This window comes from Squalius cephalus (assembly GCF_949319135.1).
Source record: "Squalius cephalus genome assembly, chromosome: 14".
Classification (NCBI taxonomy): domain Eukaryota; kingdom Metazoa; phylum Chordata; class Actinopteri; order Cypriniformes; family Leuciscidae; genus Squalius; species Squalius cephalus.
Window position 1 is genome coordinate 3,408,966 of NC_137135.1, and position 18,305 is coordinate 3,427,270.

At 40.4% G+C, this 18,305-nt stretch overlaps 2 protein-coding genes across 2 annotated transcripts in view; one reads left to right on the top strand and one right to left on the bottom strand.

The window, feature by feature from the left end:
* flt4 (fms related receptor tyrosine kinase 4) overlaps window positions 1–15,594 on the top strand; it is a 91,090-nt gene extending 75,496 nt beyond the window's left edge. Inside the window, 12 exon segments of the mRNA XM_079892666.1 lie at window positions 18–131; window positions 1,093–1,181; window positions 1,307–1,427; window positions 2,248–2,348; window positions 3,827–3,949; window positions 5,078–5,189; window positions 5,282–5,381; window positions 6,877–6,982; window positions 7,689–7,801; window positions 8,849–8,969; window positions 9,059–9,144; window positions 15,161–15,594. Of these exon segments, the coding sequence (XP_079748792.1) occupies window positions 18–131; window positions 1,093–1,181; window positions 1,307–1,427; window positions 2,248–2,348; window positions 3,827–3,949; window positions 5,078–5,189; window positions 5,282–5,381; window positions 6,877–6,982; window positions 7,689–7,801; window positions 8,849–8,969; window positions 9,059–9,144; window positions 15,161–15,350 (1,376 nt within the window). The 3' untranslated portion in view covers window positions 15,351–15,594.
* Window positions 15,595–17,526: 1,932 nt separating this feature from the next.
* The window catches only part of ergic1 (endoplasmic reticulum-golgi intermediate compartment 1), a 31,005-nt gene continuing 30,226 nt past the window's right edge, over window positions 17,527–18,305 (bottom strand). The window contains exon 10 of the mRNA XM_079892776.1: window positions 17,527–18,305. This exon is cut by the window's right edge and continues 1,101 nt beyond it. The gene's annotated coding sequence lies outside the window, so the exon portion shown is untranslated.

Below are 18,305 nucleotides of genomic sequence, written 5' to 3' on the forward strand. Positions count from 1 at the left end.
AGTGTTGTGTATGACAGAGGGAGCCACGGCCAGCGAACACAAAGCGCTGATGTCAGAACTGAAGATCCTCATTCATATTGGAAACCATCTCAATGTGGTCAACCTTCTCGGAGCCTCTACCAAACCCAACGGTAGGAGAATCCATTATCAAACAGACACTTCTGTTCCTGTGTGCAGACAGCAACACGTTCAGACTGCCAGTCCAAATCTGATTATTTGTGTATCCGATTGAAATGATGATCTAAAACTAATGATGTCCACACAGTGTATCGCAACTGTTCCATCCGATGTGTGTGTCCATGCAGCTCTTTCGTTCTCTGGAATATTTGCATTGGTTTCTATGGCAATGGCATCAAAAACTACAACAAAAACCACAACATGGACGAATTTGCGATAGTAATGTTTTATATTTTACAATATGGAAATGTTTAGCATGTTTGCTATAACAACGCCTATGATTTATGTGGCGTGAGAAAGTCCAACCCGATCTCACGGCAATTCGACCTCAATTTGCTAAATCGTACATATTTTACGAGTTGCCCAATTCGTATGAATTCGTACGAATGGCCTTCCCCTGACCCGCCCCTAAACCTACCCATCACGTGGGTTTAGACAAATCATACGAATTCGTACGATTTGTCTAAATTAGCCACCTTTTAATCACTCATACGTAATCGTACGAATTGGTCGTGAGATAGCGTTGGAAAGTCACATAAACCACGTGGATCTGAGCGGTCAGACTGAACGGATTTCCAGACATGTGATTTGAATATGATTTTAAGCCACATATGGATGTAGCTCGAAACGGATTTGTAAAAATTGCATGTCATGTTCACACTAGCTAAATCTGATCAGATTTCAATCGGATATGCAGATTTGGACTGAAAGTCTGAACGTAGCCATAGTGTCAGCCGAGATCCGGCCCACATCTGGACCGTGTTGAATCCACGTGTACCAGATGTTGCCCGGATCTGGGCCGACACTGTGTTGCTGTCTGGGTTTGGTGATCCAGATACATAGAAATATTAAGTATTTGTCTGCTGCATCCTTCCATACTTGTTTCTAAACCTCTGTGCTTGATCTGGTTGTCAGGTCCTCTCATGGTTATTGTGGAATATTGTAAATATGGAAATCTCTCCAACTTCCTGCGTGCCAAGAGGGAGTTCTTCTTACCATACAGGGTGAGCGAGATGGAAAGGCTCACTTTTATAACATGATGAAATGCATATATGCTTCCTCTTACAACAGCACGACAATCCGTGATAACACCAATGAGAAGTGGTGTAACATGAGCTTGTGTTTGCAGGATCGTTCTCCTAAAACCCAGAGTCAGGTGCGCCGCATGATAGAGGCGGGTCAGGCCGGTCAGCTTGAGCATCAGGCGTCCAGCTCCTCCAACACCAGCCCTGCGGCGGCACAGTCTCGCGGTGAGGGTCAATACACACACACACACACTGAGAGATTACACAGCCCTGCATCTTACATACATAACTGATGGGTAATTAATATACTCCTTGATAATAGGTGATCGGAAAGAAGATATAGGGCCGGATCTAATGCTGCGGTCATGTGCTGTTGGAAACATTGTAAATTTATCATCAGGGCAACTTTTCATAGTCGGAAACTTGTAATTACAACTGGGAAACCCAAGTGTCCGAGTTGTAAGGGGCCAACGCCACATGTCAGAGAAGAGTAGAGCACGATTTCTGTGGCAAATTATAGGTTTAGGTTTAGAGGTTAGGGTTAAGGTTAGGGTTAGGGTTAGAGGTTAGGGTTAGGGTTAGAGGTTAGGGTTAGGGTTAGGGTTAGGGGTTTCAAATTATAGGTTTCATTCTTTTATCTAAATACAGCCAACTTGTTAATATGCTTGTCATTTCGGTCAGTGATGATTTGATACAGATTTTTTTTTAAGAATAATGGCATGTAGTTGAATTTTAAAATATGCTCCAGTAAACCTGGGTTTCATGTTTTCGACGACAAAGCACTCGTAATTACGACTTCTGAAGTGGGAAGTGGGACTTTTCCGATAGCACATTAAGGCATCGTAAATCATGTGGGAATCCCACAGAGGGCTATAAAGAGCTTAATGAGAAACTAAAGGAGGGACTGAGCCGTATTAACAGAGCAGAGCATCATGAACACATTGAGGACGGCTCCTCAGAAGCACTCGGTCCACCTGAGGAATCATTGATTATTAAATTACCCTCCTGACGGCTTACTTATGTAAACTCTTCAATATTTCCCCAGCTGCGGTGGATGATCTCTGGAAGACCCCGCTCACCATAGAGGACTTGATATGCTACAGCTTTCAGGTCGCGCGAGGAATGGAGTTTCTGGCGTCTCGTAAGGTACATTACTGTATAACTTACTCCCGCTCCACCTCTCTGATGATCCTCAGTCACACTCAGCGGGTTATGGATTATATTTCAGTGACTTAAGATCTCTAGTAGAGTACTATTAAACTCACCTACCAAGTGTCTATCGTTAGAAAAGCCTAGCAACTAGCTTAGTTAGTACATGCTAGCAACATGCTACAACACGCTAGCTAGCAATGTGTTAATTCATGCTAGCAAATTTGTTAAAACGTTATCAGCATGTTAAACCATGGTGGCAATGTATTAAATCAAGATAGCAACGTGTTAAAACATGCTAGAAACATACTAAATCATGCTAGCGATGTGTTACAACATATTAAAATGCAAATTCATGCTAGGGACGGGTTAAAACATGCTAGCAAAATAGTAATTCATGTTAGCAACATGTTATATAATGCTAGCACCATGTTAAATCATGCTATCAGCGTGTTAAATAATGCTAGCAACATACTTATTCATGCTAGCAACATGCTATTTAATGGCAGCAATGTGCTAAAACATGCTAGCAGAATGTTATAATGCCAGCAACCCGCTAATTCGTTTTTAGCAATGTGTTAAAACATGAAAAAAACATGCTAAAAACATGCTATTAAGAATGCTAATTCATGCTAGCAACATGATAAATCATTTTAGCAATGTGCTAATTCATGTTAGCAATGTGCTAAAACGTTATCAGCATGTTAAATCATGGTAGCAATGTATTAAATCAAGATAAAAACATGTTAAAACACTTAGCAACATGCTAAATCATGCTAGTGATGTGTTAAAATGTTATTAAAATGCAAATTCATGCTAGCAATGTGTTAAAACATGCTAACAATATAGTAATTCATTTACAACATGTTAAAACATGCTAGCAGAATGTTAAATAATGCTAGCAACATGTTAAATCATGCCATCAACGTGTTAAATAATGCTAGCAACATACTTATTCGTGCTAGCAACATGCTAATTAATGCCAGCAATGCGCTAAAAAAATGCTAACAACGTGATAAAACATGTTAGCAGCATGTTAAATCATGTCAGCAACGTGCTTATTCATTTTTGCAATGTTCTAAAACATGCAAGCAAAATGTTAAATCACGCTTGCAACAAAATAAAAAATGCTAACAATGAGCAAAAAAATTATAGGCTCATGCTAAGAAATGATAACAACATGATGAAACGTTCAAGCAACATGATAAAACATACTAGGAAGCTTGTAAAACTTTAAAACTTTCAGACAAGGCTTTGTCAAGCCAACATGAAAATTTGTCCTGACGAACTTTACTTTCTAGTATAGATTTGCTGAGCTATTGTAAGGTACAGATTTGCTGAGCTATTGTAAGGTACAGATTTGCTGAGCTATTGTAAGGTACAGATTTGCTGAGCTATTGTAAGGTACAGATTTGCTGAGCTATTGTAAGGTACAGAGGTGGTCACTGATCTTGGTTTGGCTCTGATTGTGGCAGTGTATTCATCGAGACCTGGCGGCCCGCAACATCCTCCTGTCCGAGAGCAACGTGGTGAAGATCTGTGACTTTGGTTTAGCCCGTGACATCTACAAAGACCCTGACTACGTGCGCAAAGGCAATGTAAGAGAAACCCTTGGACTGTTTGCATGAGCATGATCCAGAAAGATCTCTAGTGTACAGCTAGATTCAGCATTGCAGTAAAGGCCAGAGCAACATTCAGCACATACTAGGGTTGCCAACTGTCCCGTATATTGGGCCTAATTTATTTATGACGTACGTGACCTCCCTTGTCCTGTTTATTGACTGCTACGCTGATCTGACCACTGACTGACACAACAGCAACACGACACTGGAGAATGATCACGACACCGGTCATCATCCAATCACAGCCCACACTCACGCACATCAGACCACCAGTAACAAACTCTAAACTGAGAATTAATCATTCTTTTGGGACAAATCGTTGTTTGATTTGTGAACAGAATCCCCGGTCGCTCCCGGTTCGATCCGGACTCGCGCTAACGGCAAATCCCTTTCACTTTCCGCCTTTTGATTTCGGCAAATCAGTTTTGGCGAATTCAAACAACGTGATTATTGTTCATGAGTCCAACATCCATCCAGTCACGCAAGAAAACATGAAATCTTCCTGAGGGAATGATCAAGAAACATTTCTGATTATTATTAACGTTTAAAAAAAAAAGAAAAAAAGTCAGGATTCTTTTATGAATAGAAAGGCTTCATTAATGCGTCCTTGCTGAATAAAAGTAGGCTATTACTTCCTTTAATTTCTTTCAAATGTAGTGTATAATGTTACAAAAGCTTTCTGTTTCAGATAAATGCTATTATTTTGAACTATGGATTGTATGTAATGTGGCTTTTTTGTATGACCTTAAAATTCGTTTTAGAATTAAATTTTACATAAATAGGTTAAGCAAAAATATATATTTATGTCTGAGAACCTTTTAAACACATACAAACCTAAAATGAAGATACTGTGTGACACAGTTCTACAAATATTTGGAGTGTCCCTTATTTTCCTGTAAAGAACCACAATTGTCCCGTAATTTTCTTTTCTGAAGTTGGCAACCCTAGTACACTACATACTAAATAAAAATCATTAGGAACGAGTTCAATACCAGTAGTGTTACTGCAGGACGTACCCTGGGTATGAATGCTTGAGATCATCTGAGCTCCAGGACCCTGAGCCGAGAGTGTTCTCTCACCGTGAAGTGTTCTCTGTGTTGGCAGGCCAGACTGCCTCTGAAGTGGATGGCTCCGGAGAGCATCTTCGATAAGGTTTACACCACTCAGAGTGACGTCTGGTCGTTCGGAGTCCTGCTGTGGGAGATTTTCTCTCTGGGTGAGGGTCTTTCACAGGCCTATGCCTATTCAACATACAGTGCTCTCTGTGTAAAACATCTATGGAGTCTTGACTGAACCTTGTCCCATCAGGAGCGTCTCCATACCCCGGCCTCCAGATCGATGAAGACTTCTGCAAACGACTCAAAGACGGTACCAGGATGAGGGCACCGGACAACGCGTCCCCTGAAATGTGAGCGCTGGCCTGATGATTGTGTGTGTTTGACGTCATACGGTGCCCAGACAGCAACATAGTGTCGGCCCAGATCCGGCCCACATCTGGAACACATGGATTGCACACGGCCGGATCTGGGTCGTCACTAATTCAATTCAATTCAATTCAAATTTATTTGTATAGCGCTTTTCACAATACACATTGTTTCAAAGCAGCTTTACAGAAAGTGCATTTCAGAAATGTACATAGAAAAATAAAGTTAGTTAATCATGTATTAATTTAGGGCATAACATCGCTGGCGTCGAGTTGTCTCTTCACAGGCGTCGAGTCGTCTCTTCACGGGTGTTGGGGCATCTGAAGTCTCCATGAGAGGCTAGATACAAACTGGAGCTGACGAACTCTATAACAACAGAAAAGCAGATGGGAAATAATTAGCATAGCTGCTGTTCATAATATTAATGCGTTTGATCCGATTTAACTGTAGTATAAAGGTAATCATTATGTGAATGCTTGGCTAAAGAGATGCGTCTTTAATCTAGTTTTAAACTGGGACAGCGAGTCTGAGCCTCGAACAATATCAGGAAGGCTATTCCAGAGTTTAGGAGCTAAATGTGAAAACGCTCTCCCTCCTTTAGTGGACTTAGATATCCTAGGAATGACCAGAAGCCTCGAATTTAGTGATCTTAAAGAGCGCGATGGATTGTAGGGCGATAGAAGATCCGTTAAATACCCAGGAGCTAAACCATTTAGGGCTTTATAGGTCAGTAGCAATACTTTGTAATTGATACGGAACTTAATAGGTAACCAGTGCAGAGATGATAAAATTGGTGTTATATGATCATATTTTCTTGATCTAGTTAGAACTCTAGCGGCGGCATTTTGGACTAACTGTAGCTTGTTTATTGAGGATGCAGGACAACCAGCTAATAAAGCATTACAGTAATGTAGTCTCGAGGTCATGAATGCATGAACTAACTTTTCTGCATCAGAAACAGATAGCATATTACGTAGCTTAGCAATGTTTCTAAGGTGGAAAAAGGCTGTTTTTGTAACATATGAAATATGATTTTCGAAAGACAGGTTGCAGTCTAGTATAACACCCAGGTCACTATGTTGCTGTCTGGGCAGGGAGTTCTGTATGAGTGCAAGAGCATGGTGGTTATCAAAGTCGGTGTTAAATGCATGTTAGTAAATGTTGTAAATGCATGTTAGATCTTACCGCGAGTGATTCGTCCATGCAACACACACATCTCAACATACAGTCAACAACCCATGCACTGCCCTACATTGTGTTTCATTAATTCGTTACATTTCGGATGTACACCAAAACACAGAAAAGATATGTTGCTTATCCCGCTTCATCACAACTTCCAGACAGCAACATAGTGTCGGCCCAGATCCGGCCCACATCTGGAACACATGGATCGCATACGGCCCAGATGTGGGCCGGATCTGGGCCGACACTATGTTGCTGTCTGGGATAGAGTGCTCTGACGTGTGTGTGTTCTGGCAGATATGGCATCATGCTGGCCTGCTGGCAGGGCGAGCCCAGGGAGAGACCCATGTTCCCGGCTCTGGTGGAGATCCTGGGAGATCTGCTGCAGGAAAACAGTCTACCGGTGAGGAAACAAACACCACATCCAGTATAATAATATCTGAGCATTACACTTTACCTGATCAAGCGTAGAGTCAGTTCTGGCCGGTCACATTAGTCAAGCTCTCATCAGTGACTCTCAGCTGATCCACGTCTACCTATAGGAATACGACGCCTATCACTGTATACATGTATACAGGAGCTATCTCGTTTCTCAGGAGCTCATTACCCTCCTCCCTCCCCAGCTCCTCCTGTCCAGTCAGGATTTGGCATTCAGATTCCCCTCGAATCAGAATAAATTCTCAAATGATGTTGTACTTTAAAATCTTGAATGCATGATATCTGCAATACATTCATGCTGGTTCTGTTCTGTTTACCCTAAGGGGGGTTATTGCTGATCTTATCCATGCTAGCCCAGAACAGAACAATACCGCCAATCCTAACTGTCAATCGTATTTGACGATAGTGGTCCTGACAGAAATATTTACGAGGCAGCTGTTTTTAATACTGATAGAATAGCCAAAACATTATGACCAGTCACAGGTGAAGCCCTGACAGCAACATAGTGTCGGCCCAGATCCGGCCCACATCTGGTACACGTGGATTCAACATGGCACAGATGTGGGCCGGATCTGGGCCGACACTATGTTGCTGTCTGGATAGGCAGGAGCTCATAATGCTTTGGCTCATCTGTTTAGTGATTAAGTGAAATGCATTGTCTGTTTTCTTAGGAAATCCCGTTCAATGTGTCTCAGAGTTCAGAGGACGACGGCTTCTCACAAGCGTCCTCTCGCCCAGCATCACAGGAGGAGATCCGACTGGCCTGCAACACACTGTCCACACGGTACACTCGCATCTCACTTCATCAGCGACCGCTAGTCTTCCCAACCCTGGCAGGACTGAGGGATCACATAAAGGCCTGAAACTTTTAAAGTTTCCATAAAAGTTTTATGGCTCATATATTCTGATATAGTGGGAATATGGAGGAAAAAACCCTGTTTTATTCAGAGGCCGAAACTGAGCAAAAATATGCTGTTTATATACAAATATACAAAAAGTAAGATGAAATTCTGATGCTTGTAATGGAAATCAATAAGATCTTAAAATGCATATAAATATTAGTTGTCACTATATCTGCCAATAATATGTTTTAGTAAGATGATGCTTAGTTTTATGATCTGTAGTTTTAAAACATATAATGCAATACAGTGATGACTGAGAGATGAACAAATAAACCTTCCTCAAAAGCCTGATGATCATATTTGATATGCAGTGCAGATTTGACAGCAGAAACACACGTGAAGCTCGAGCTGAAGGAGGACGTCTGTACAATTACACTAAAAAACTTTTACTTGTTAAAAAAGTCTAAACTATCACTCACAGAAGGACCAGAGGAGATTGTGTGCGACAGCAAAGTTTGGTTACACTTTATTTTAAGCTGTCATTGTTACAGTGTAATTACACATTTAAGTACTGAGTGATATTAATGAACTACATGTACTGACTATAGGGTTAGGGTAGGGTTAGGTTGAGGGTTAGTTGCATGTAATTATGCATAATTTACTGTTATTACTATGGTAAGTACATGTAACATATGTAACAAGGACACTGTAAAATAAAGTGTTTTGAGCATTTAGAGGCCTCATAAATCTGTGCATCAGATATGAGACAGCAGACTTTACTGGGTACAATTAATGTTAGTAGGGATTTGAACAAACCTAAAAAAAATATCTTTGAATGATAAATCATGTCTTATTGAAGAGAGGTGTGCTATTACCTTTCTTGAAACCAGTAAAAACATCTCATGTATTTCCTTAGGCAGATATCTCAGTAACAATCTCAAGACCAACATATTGCAGACTTATGAGTCTACATGCTTCTCTGTGTCCAGATATTACAACTGCGTGCCGTTCTCGGGGTGCATCATGGTGGGAGCCTCGAGCTCGTGTCACCCGCGAGTCAAGACCTTCGAGGAGCTTCCCCTGGAAATGACATCACACAAGACACATCATGTACGACCGAGACCTCCAGTACATCGAGTCTTTACTGGCTGAAGGATGTCAGGATCTGTGTGGTCTCATGTGTGTTTGTGTGTCTACAGGACAGCCAGACGGACAGTGGGATGGTGTTGGCTTCAGATGAGCTGGAGAGGTTTGAACACAAGCACAGAGGAGCCATGCTGAAAAAGTAGGTGAATCATTATCGTGTGTAAGTGATCGGTTTTCATCATTAAAGGGATAGTTCACCCAAAAGTGAAAATTAGCCCATGATTTACTCTCCCTCAAGTCATCCTAGGTGTATATGACATTCTTCTTTCAGACGAACACCATCTGAGATATATTAAAAAAATGTCTCTTCCAAGATTTATAATGGCAGTGAATGGCCGTTTCTGTTTTGAAGTCCATAAAAGTGCATCTATCCATCATAAAAGTGCATCTATCCATCATAAAAGTGCATCTGTCCATCATAAAAGTGCATCTATCCATCATAAAAGTGCATCTATCCATCATAAAAGTGCATCTGTCCATCATAAATGTGCATCTATCCATCATAAAAGTGCATCTGTCCATCATAAAAGTGCATCTGTCCATCATAAAAGTGCATCTATCCATGATAAAAGTGCATCTGTCCATCATAAATGTGCATCTATCCATCATAAAAGTGCATCTATCCATCATAAAAGTGCATCTATCCATCATAAAAGTGCATCTGTCCATCATAAAAGTGCATCTATCCATCATAAAAGTGCATCTATCCATCATAAAAGTGCATCTATCCATGATAAAAGTGCATCTGTCCATCATAAATGTGCATCTATCCATCATAAAAGTGCATCTATCCATCATAAAAGTGCATCTATCCATCATAAAAGTGCATCTGTCCATCATAAAAGTGCATCTATCCATCATAAAAGTGCATCTATCCATCATAAAAGTGCATCTGTCCATCATAAAAGTGCATCTATCCATCATAAAAGTGCATCTATCCATCATAAAAGTGCATCAGTCCATCATAAAAGTGCATCTATCCATCATAAAAGTGCATCAGTCCATCATAAAAGTGCATCTGTCCATCATAAAAGTGCATCTAAAAGTGCATCTGTCCATCATAAAAGTGCATCTGTCCATCATAAAAGTGTCCATCATTAAAGTGCATCTGTCCATCATAAAAGTGTCCATCATTAAAGTGCATCTGTCCACCAGAGACCTCCTCAACCAGAAGAAGAGGGCATTTATGACTGGTGACCAGGAACAGTTAAGGTGCATACAAAGGGAGCTCAAGTTCCAGCTGAAAGAAGCTAAAGATGCTTACAGAAGAAAGATGGAGCAGAAGTTGCAGAAGAACAGTATGAGGTGTGGGGGGGCATGAAGACCATCACAGGCGCTAGCTTGAAGCGTGGGAACCTCGTGGAGGGGGATGTGGAGAGGGCCAACCAGTTTAATAACTTCTTTAATAGGTTTGATTGAATAGTTGAGAAGGCTTCGTCCCAGTAAAGCGGAAGACAGAGTAAGTCCAAAACTGCTCAAAGCCTGTGCTATAGAGCTATAGAGCTATACAGTTATAGAGCTATAGAGCTATACAGTTATAGAGCTATAGAGCTATACAGTTATAGAGCTATAGAGCTATACAGTTATAGAGCTATAGAGCTTGGTGACCCTTCACAATATATCTTCAACATGAGATGACACTGCAGTCGTGGGGTGTATTAAGAATGGAGATGAGGGGGAGTATCGGACCCTGACTGAGGACTTTGTGAGGTGGTGTAGTTTAACCAACTACAGCTCAACACTACAAAAACGAAGGAGATGGTAGTGATGTTACATATGACACTGAAGCTTCAAAGCGCGTATCGAGTTCGCAGTGCAATCTCTCATGAAGCTCCGTGCCGGAGTGTGTATTGTTTTCAGAGAAACACGTGATCAATGAAAAACGAAGCCTCACTTTCTTTCCAGTCACGTGAATGCTTCACTTTGCGTGTCGGGATGTTTGAACCCAGACCACTACTCTACAGGTTTCTGGAAGTTTAAGTCCACTTACTAATTTTTATTATTATTTAATTTTTTATAAATAAGCCTATAGCCTATGTTACATAATCATATTCTGACATAAACAGCATAGAAACCATTAATAATAACCATCATTTACTTGTTTCATTTATCATTTATAATTAGTATTAATATAATTGTTACATTTAATTTATTGACACACTTTAATATGTGAATTAAATTATCAGAAAACTGAACATTTAGTGTAGTCAGTCTTATTTGTGTTTAATGGATAAAACAACGGAGGTGAAATACGCACTCGGGTTGGCTGCTATAAATTGGACCTGCCACAAGATGGCGCTGTTTTCGACACTCTTGATGCCTCCAATCTTTTCCTGGAGCAATCAGGGGAAAGCCTCATTGCTTCATGAGGCTTCATTTGCCCATCCCTAGGAGATGGTGGTCGGCTTCCGGAGACTGAGGCACACCCGCAGCTGGACAACAGACTGGACTGCTCCAGGAACACAGATGCCCTAGACTGTCCCTCAGAGTCGACTCTATTTCTGAGAAGGCTAGGGTCCTTCAGTATCTGTCAGAAGCCTCTGCGGATGTTTTATCAGACGGCCATCGCTAGCGTCCTCTTCTGTGGTATGAAAGGGACACCATGCGGCTGGATAAACTGGTGAGGAAGGCTGGTTCTGTGGTGGGTGTGAAACTGGACTCTTCAACATCTGTGGCAGAGAGGAGGACCCTTAGCAGGTTTTCTTCCATCTTGGACAATGCCCTTCACCCACTGCACTAGATCACTGTCAGACAGAAGAGCCCCTTCAGCGACAGCTCTCTCTCTCTCTCTCCTGCTCCACACACTGAGGAGGTCGTCTGTCCCTCAGGCGATACCACTTTTTAACTCATCCCTGTGAGCAGGGCTTAATTTTATTTATTTTTTTTGGTATCTATCTATCTATCTATCCAGGGCCTGAAGTTAACTTTTTTGACCACCCGCCACAGTGACTTTTTACCAGCCAGTTTTTTTTGTTTGTTTTTTTGCCTCATAAAAGGTGAAAAAAAGGAATTGCACAAACATTTGTTCTTTAACTTGTAAGAATACACATTTAAGTGCTGTCAAGTTATTAACGAGATCCATACAAGTAATAATAACTCTTAGAATACAGATATAGACCTAGTGCAGCTCGTATGTAAACTAATCACACGCGGCTGTGTTGATGGCTGGGCAGCTGTTAGTTACAGCGTTCAGGAACCGTTAAGCAGAACTAAATTAATATTGTTATTACTGGTAAAGTTACCGGGTAGGCTACCGGACATTTTCTCACCGGTTCCCAACTCCCAACATCTGTGCAACTCAGCGTTGCATTATCATCTCATCTCACCAACAGTTTAATACTTAACTCACACATTCAAACAGAGAAGGGCCTCATCTTTCTCTCCGATCACATATACGTTCCGAAACACTCAAACTGCGCTGCTTTCACAGATGCTTTCTTTACTCCAGTAATGTGCCACCACATTTTTTAGCTAAAATCCAACGAAATGGCTGACTTCGTTTAAATGTCAAAGAACAACAGTTGCAAAAAAAAAAAAAAAAACCTTCGCAAAGACCCGGCCCCTTTAGTTACTGTTGCTATGTCCGACAAGCTACACCGCGCTCACGCCAAACCATGATCTCACGCAATGAAAAACACATCGCGCAGCAGAGAGGAGGACACTGACAACACGCTGACAGACAAGACAGTCCTGGTTACTTTTGATTTTAAACAAAGTCTCAACGTTAAAATTTGGTAATTTTTAAAGAAATTTAGACAATACCGTTTTGTGACTCTGTAGCCTAATGTGTCTTGACAGATCACTGTGGTGCCTCAGTTAAAGCTGCTCGTGAACCGATCATCTCTTCCTTCTAGTTAATTTATAGCATCAAATAAACATGAATTAACATAAGTAGGAATGTGGTTAGTTTTAACTGCGGAAAGATGTCAGTAGGCCTACTCAGTATACTTTTCAAGTTCAAATCCTCCAACGTTGAACTCTCCTGACTGCTTTGTCGGAGAAAAAAAGGCGGATTATGATTGGCCAGATCGCCTGTCAATCAAACTCCCCGCGAAGGGGCTCAGTGGCTACCTGCCAATAGAGAGCCTAAGTCCCGCCCCTCCGCTTCCGGCTCATGGGACCTTATTTCGGAAAAAATATGTATGGAAGTCAATGGCGAGAGATAACTTATCTTTTTATTCCGTCTGAACTGTGCCCTGAACTACACATATGATGTTTGCCAATTTAAAAGGTAATTATGAAAGTAAAGAAAGTCGCAGTTTGTCATAAAACAGAAGAGTAACGTTTAGTTTTATGTGAAAATTGCTCAATGAACTACATCTCTTGTCTCGCACTATGTGCGTCACAAGATCCGTTGCTCGTATGTGTGTATTCTGGCTCAAAACACTCAGGCATGACGGCGTAACGTTACGATTATAATGTAAGACTATAGAAACAATGACTGACGTTAGCTTCAGTAAAGTTAGCTTCATTCATTGAGAGAAAAGGTATGACGTCGCGTGTGCGCCTTCTGGGTTTGTAGTCTTTGTAATTACGTATTTTCACAGTCTTATACCTCAGCAGTTTTATATCAAGCTGCGACTTTCTTGACTTTAAAATGTATCTTTTAAATTGACAAACATCATATGTGTAAATCAGGGCACAATTCAAATGACATCAAAATATTTGTTGTCTCTCGCCATTGACTACCATACAATGTTTTTCCGAAATAAGGTCCCATGGTGGTCGACCGGAAGGGGAGGGACTTAGGCTCTCTATTGCAGAATTCACTATCTATCTATCTATCTATCTAAAAGTGCATCTATCCATGATAAAAGTGCATCAATCCATCATAAAAGTACATCTATCCATCATAAAAGTGCATCAATCCATCATAAAAGTGTATCTATCATCATAAAAGTGTATCTATCCATCATAAAAGTGCATCTATACATCATAAGAGTGCATCTATCCACGATATCCACTTTTATGATGGATAGATGCACTTTTATCATGGACAGATGCACTTTTATGATGGATAGATACACTTTTATGATGATAGATACACTTTTATGATGGATTGATGCACTTTTATGATGGATAGATGTACTTTTATGATGATGGATGCACTTTTATGATGGATTGATGCCCTTTTATCATGGATAGATGCACTTTTATCATGAATAGATGCACTTTTATGATGGAGAGATGCACTTTTATGATGGATAGATGCACTTTTATGATGATGGATGCACTTTTATGATGGATAGATGCACTTTTATGATGATGGATGCACTTTTATGATGGATAGATGCACTTTTATCATGAATAGATGCACTTTTATGATGGATAGATGCACTTTTATCATGGATAGATGCACTTTTATGATGATAGATGCACTTTTATGATGGACAGATGCACTTTTATCATGAATAGATGCACTTTTATGATGGATAGATGCACTTTTATCATGAATAGATGCACTTTTATGATGGACAGATGCACTTTCATGATGGATAGATGCACTTTTATGATGGACAGATGCACTTTCATGATGGACAGATGCACTTTTATGATGGATAGATGCACTTTTATGATGGATAGATGCACTTTTATCATGAATAGATGCACTTTTATGATGGATAGATGCACTTTTATCATGAATAGATGCACTTTTATGATGGATAGATGCACTTTTATCATGGATAGATGCACTTATCATGGATAGATGCACTTTTATGATGGATAGATGCACTTTTATCATGAATAGATGCACTTTTATGATGGATTGATGCCCTTTTATCATGGATAGATGCACTTTTATCATGAATAGATGCACTTTTATGATGAATAGATGCACTTTTATCATGAATAGATGCACTTTTATGATGGATTGATGCCCTTTTATCATGGATAGATGCACTTTTATCATGAATAGATGTATTTTTATGGACTTCAAAACAGAAACGGCCATTCACTGCCATTATAAAGCTTGGAAGAGCCAGGACATTTTTTTTATATATATAACTCTGATTGTGTTCGTCTGAAAGAATAAAGTATTTTACACCCTAGGATGGGTTGAGAGTGACTAAATCATGGCATGGGTAAAGTAAGTAAATCTATTTGAATGTTTTGGGTGAACTATCCCTTTACTCATCTGTCTCTGTCCTCTTCAGTGTGTCGGCGGGTCACAGCACAGAGCGGCTCATCAGTTCTCCATCCGCCAGCTCATCTCGTCCTCCCTTCTTCAGCCAACTCTCAGGCCAGACCTTCTACAACAACGAGTACGGCCAGCTGTCGGAGGAGGGCGTCTGCGACTTCTTCTCCTCCTCGGATCAGGCCTGCCTGGCAACATCCAACCTGTAGCTGCACTGATTGGCCAGCCGCACCCAGGCCCCGCCCCCTCCACACTAACTGAACTGATGTCTAGCTTTGTGCAGTTCTCTCAGCAGCCACTGGGTGGCACCATTACGTCAAATTCAAAACAAAAAAAGTATTTTAACACCTTAGTTCCATATATCTTTATATAAAGAGTAAACTTCTTTTTATTTGTACAAAAAAAAAAAAGACAAAAGAACCAGAATGGAGAAAAAATAAAGGAATATATCTACTTTTGACTGATTTCTTCTGATTTTGATGTTATATATATATATATATATATATATATATATATATGAAGAGTTCAGATGCAAAAGCCTATAACTGCCATCTGAAATTTTCAAGATATATATTAATATTTATACATATGTATTTATTTCCATATGTATTGTTTAATGTCCTTAATAATTTATAAAAGTACTTATATTTATATATTTTTTAAATATATACACATTTTAATGTAAAAATACACACACACACACACACATATACAGTGAGGAAAATAAGTATTTGAACACCCTGCTATTTTGCAAGTTCTCCCACTTGGAAATCATGGAGGGGTCTGAAATTGTCATCGTAGGTGCATGTCCACTGTGAGAGACATAATCTAAAAAAAAAAATCCAGAAATCACAATGTATGATTTTTTAACTATTTATTTGTATGATACAGCTGCAAATAAGTATTTGAACACCTGAGAAAATCAATGTTAATATTTGGTACAGTAGCCTTTGTTTGCAATTACAGAGGTCAAACGTTTCCTGTAGTTTTTCACCAGGTTTGCACACACTGCAGGAGGGATTTTGGCCCACTCCTCCACACAGATCTTCTCTAGATCAGTCAGGTTTCTGGGCTGTCGCTGAGAAACACGGAGTTTGAGCTCCCTCCAAAGATTCTCTATTGGGTTTAGGTCTGGAGACTGGCTAGGCCACGCCAGAACCTTGATATGCTTCTTACAGAGCCACTCCTTGGTTATCCTGGCTGTGTGCTTCGGGTCATTGTCATGTTGGAAGACCCAGCCTCGACCCATCTTCAATGCTCTAACTGAGGGAAGGAGGTTGTTCCCCAAAATCTCGCAATACATGGCCCCGGTCATCCTCTCCTTAATACAGTGCAGTCGCCCTGTCCCATGTGCAGAAAAACACCCCCAAAGCATGATGCTACCACCCCCATGCTTCACAGTAGGGATGGTGTTCTTGGGATGGTACTCATCATTCTTCTTCCTCCAAACACGTTTAGTGGAATTATGACCAAAAAGTTCTATTTTGGTCTCACTGACCATATGACTTTCTCCCATGACTCCTCTGGATCATCCAAATGGTCATTGGCAAACTTAAGACGGGCCTTGACATGTGCTGGTTTAAGCAGGGGAACCTTCCGTGCCATGCATGATTTCAAACCATGACGTCTTAGTGTATTACCAACAGTAACCTTGGAAACGGTGGTCCCAGCTCTTTTCAGGTCATTGACCAGCTCCTCCCGTGTAGTTCTGGGCTGATTTCTCACCTTTCTTAGGATCATTGAGACCCCACGAGGTGAGATCTTGCATGGAGCCCCAGTCCGAGGGAGATTGACAGTCATGTTTAGCTTCTTCCATTTTCTAATGATTGCTCCAACAGTGGACCTTTTTTCACCAAGCTGCTTGTCAATTTCCCCGTAGCCCTTTCCAGCCTTGTGGAGGTGTGCAATTTTGTCTCTAGTGTCTTTGGACAGCTCTTTGGTCTTGGCCATGTTAGTAGTTGGATTCTTACTGATTGTATGGGGTGGACAGGTGTCTTTATGCAGCTAACGACCTCAAACAGGTGCATCTAATTTAGGATAATAAATGGAGTGGAGGTGGACATTTTAAAGGCAGACTAACAGGTCTTTGAGGGTCAGAATTCTAGCTGATAGACGGTGTTCAAATACTTATTTGCAGCTGTATCATACAAATAAATAGTTAAAAAATCATACATTGTGATTTCTGGATTTTTTTTTTTTAGATTATGTCTCTCACAGTGGACATGCACCTACGATGACAATTTCAGACCTCCATGATTTCCAAGTGGGAGAACTTGCAAAATAGCAGGGTGTTCAAATACTTATTTTCCTCACTGTATATGTTCTTATGGATAATAAACTGAAAGTACTCATTTAATAAGCCATTTAAGAAAACAAAAGTCTTGTTACATGACCCCATAATGTTTATTTTGATTCTTTTCCAACATTGTGGTAAACCTTTATTAAAATCATGAAGAAAAAAAAAACACTAACCCAAATTTTGAAAAGACATACAAACCCAAGTGTTGTTGTGGTTTAATCTAACCATGGTAAACAAAATCAGGAAACAGTGGCGTAGCTCAGAAGACCATGATGACGATGATGATGATGATTTACATACGCTAACATGACAACTCAACGGTCTCAGGCTTTGTTTGATTAAAACACTAACTAACGCTTCTGAGAGACTGACACTCCGCAGACACGTAGGCTGTGGTTTCTGAAAACACACTTCTGTTGGCATGTCAACAGCGCATCATCATATATCTGAGGCGGCGTGTGAAACCGGTTCAACCCGAACATGATCACAACACTGACGGGAAGCCAGTGGAGCTCTTCACCGCAGGGCTGAGGGACGTAAACAACAGTCTGCACAACTATAAAAGGTTAAACATTACACCGTATAAACCATCATCAAGCCAGAGTACCTTTATAGACACACATAAACTTCAGCAACATTCCTTCAAGAGTCTTCAGTGAAGACATCAAAACATTCAGCATTTCCCTTCAATAAAACGCTTTACACGAGAGCACAGACTCAAATACAGGCCTAGTGCAAGATTAATCCCAGCATGCACTGCTTTAAACACGAACAGGTTCATCTCATGAAATGCGTCTCAGTTCAACCCTCAATCAATATTAAAATCGTTTGCAATGCTTTTTCATGATAATACAATACATTAAAC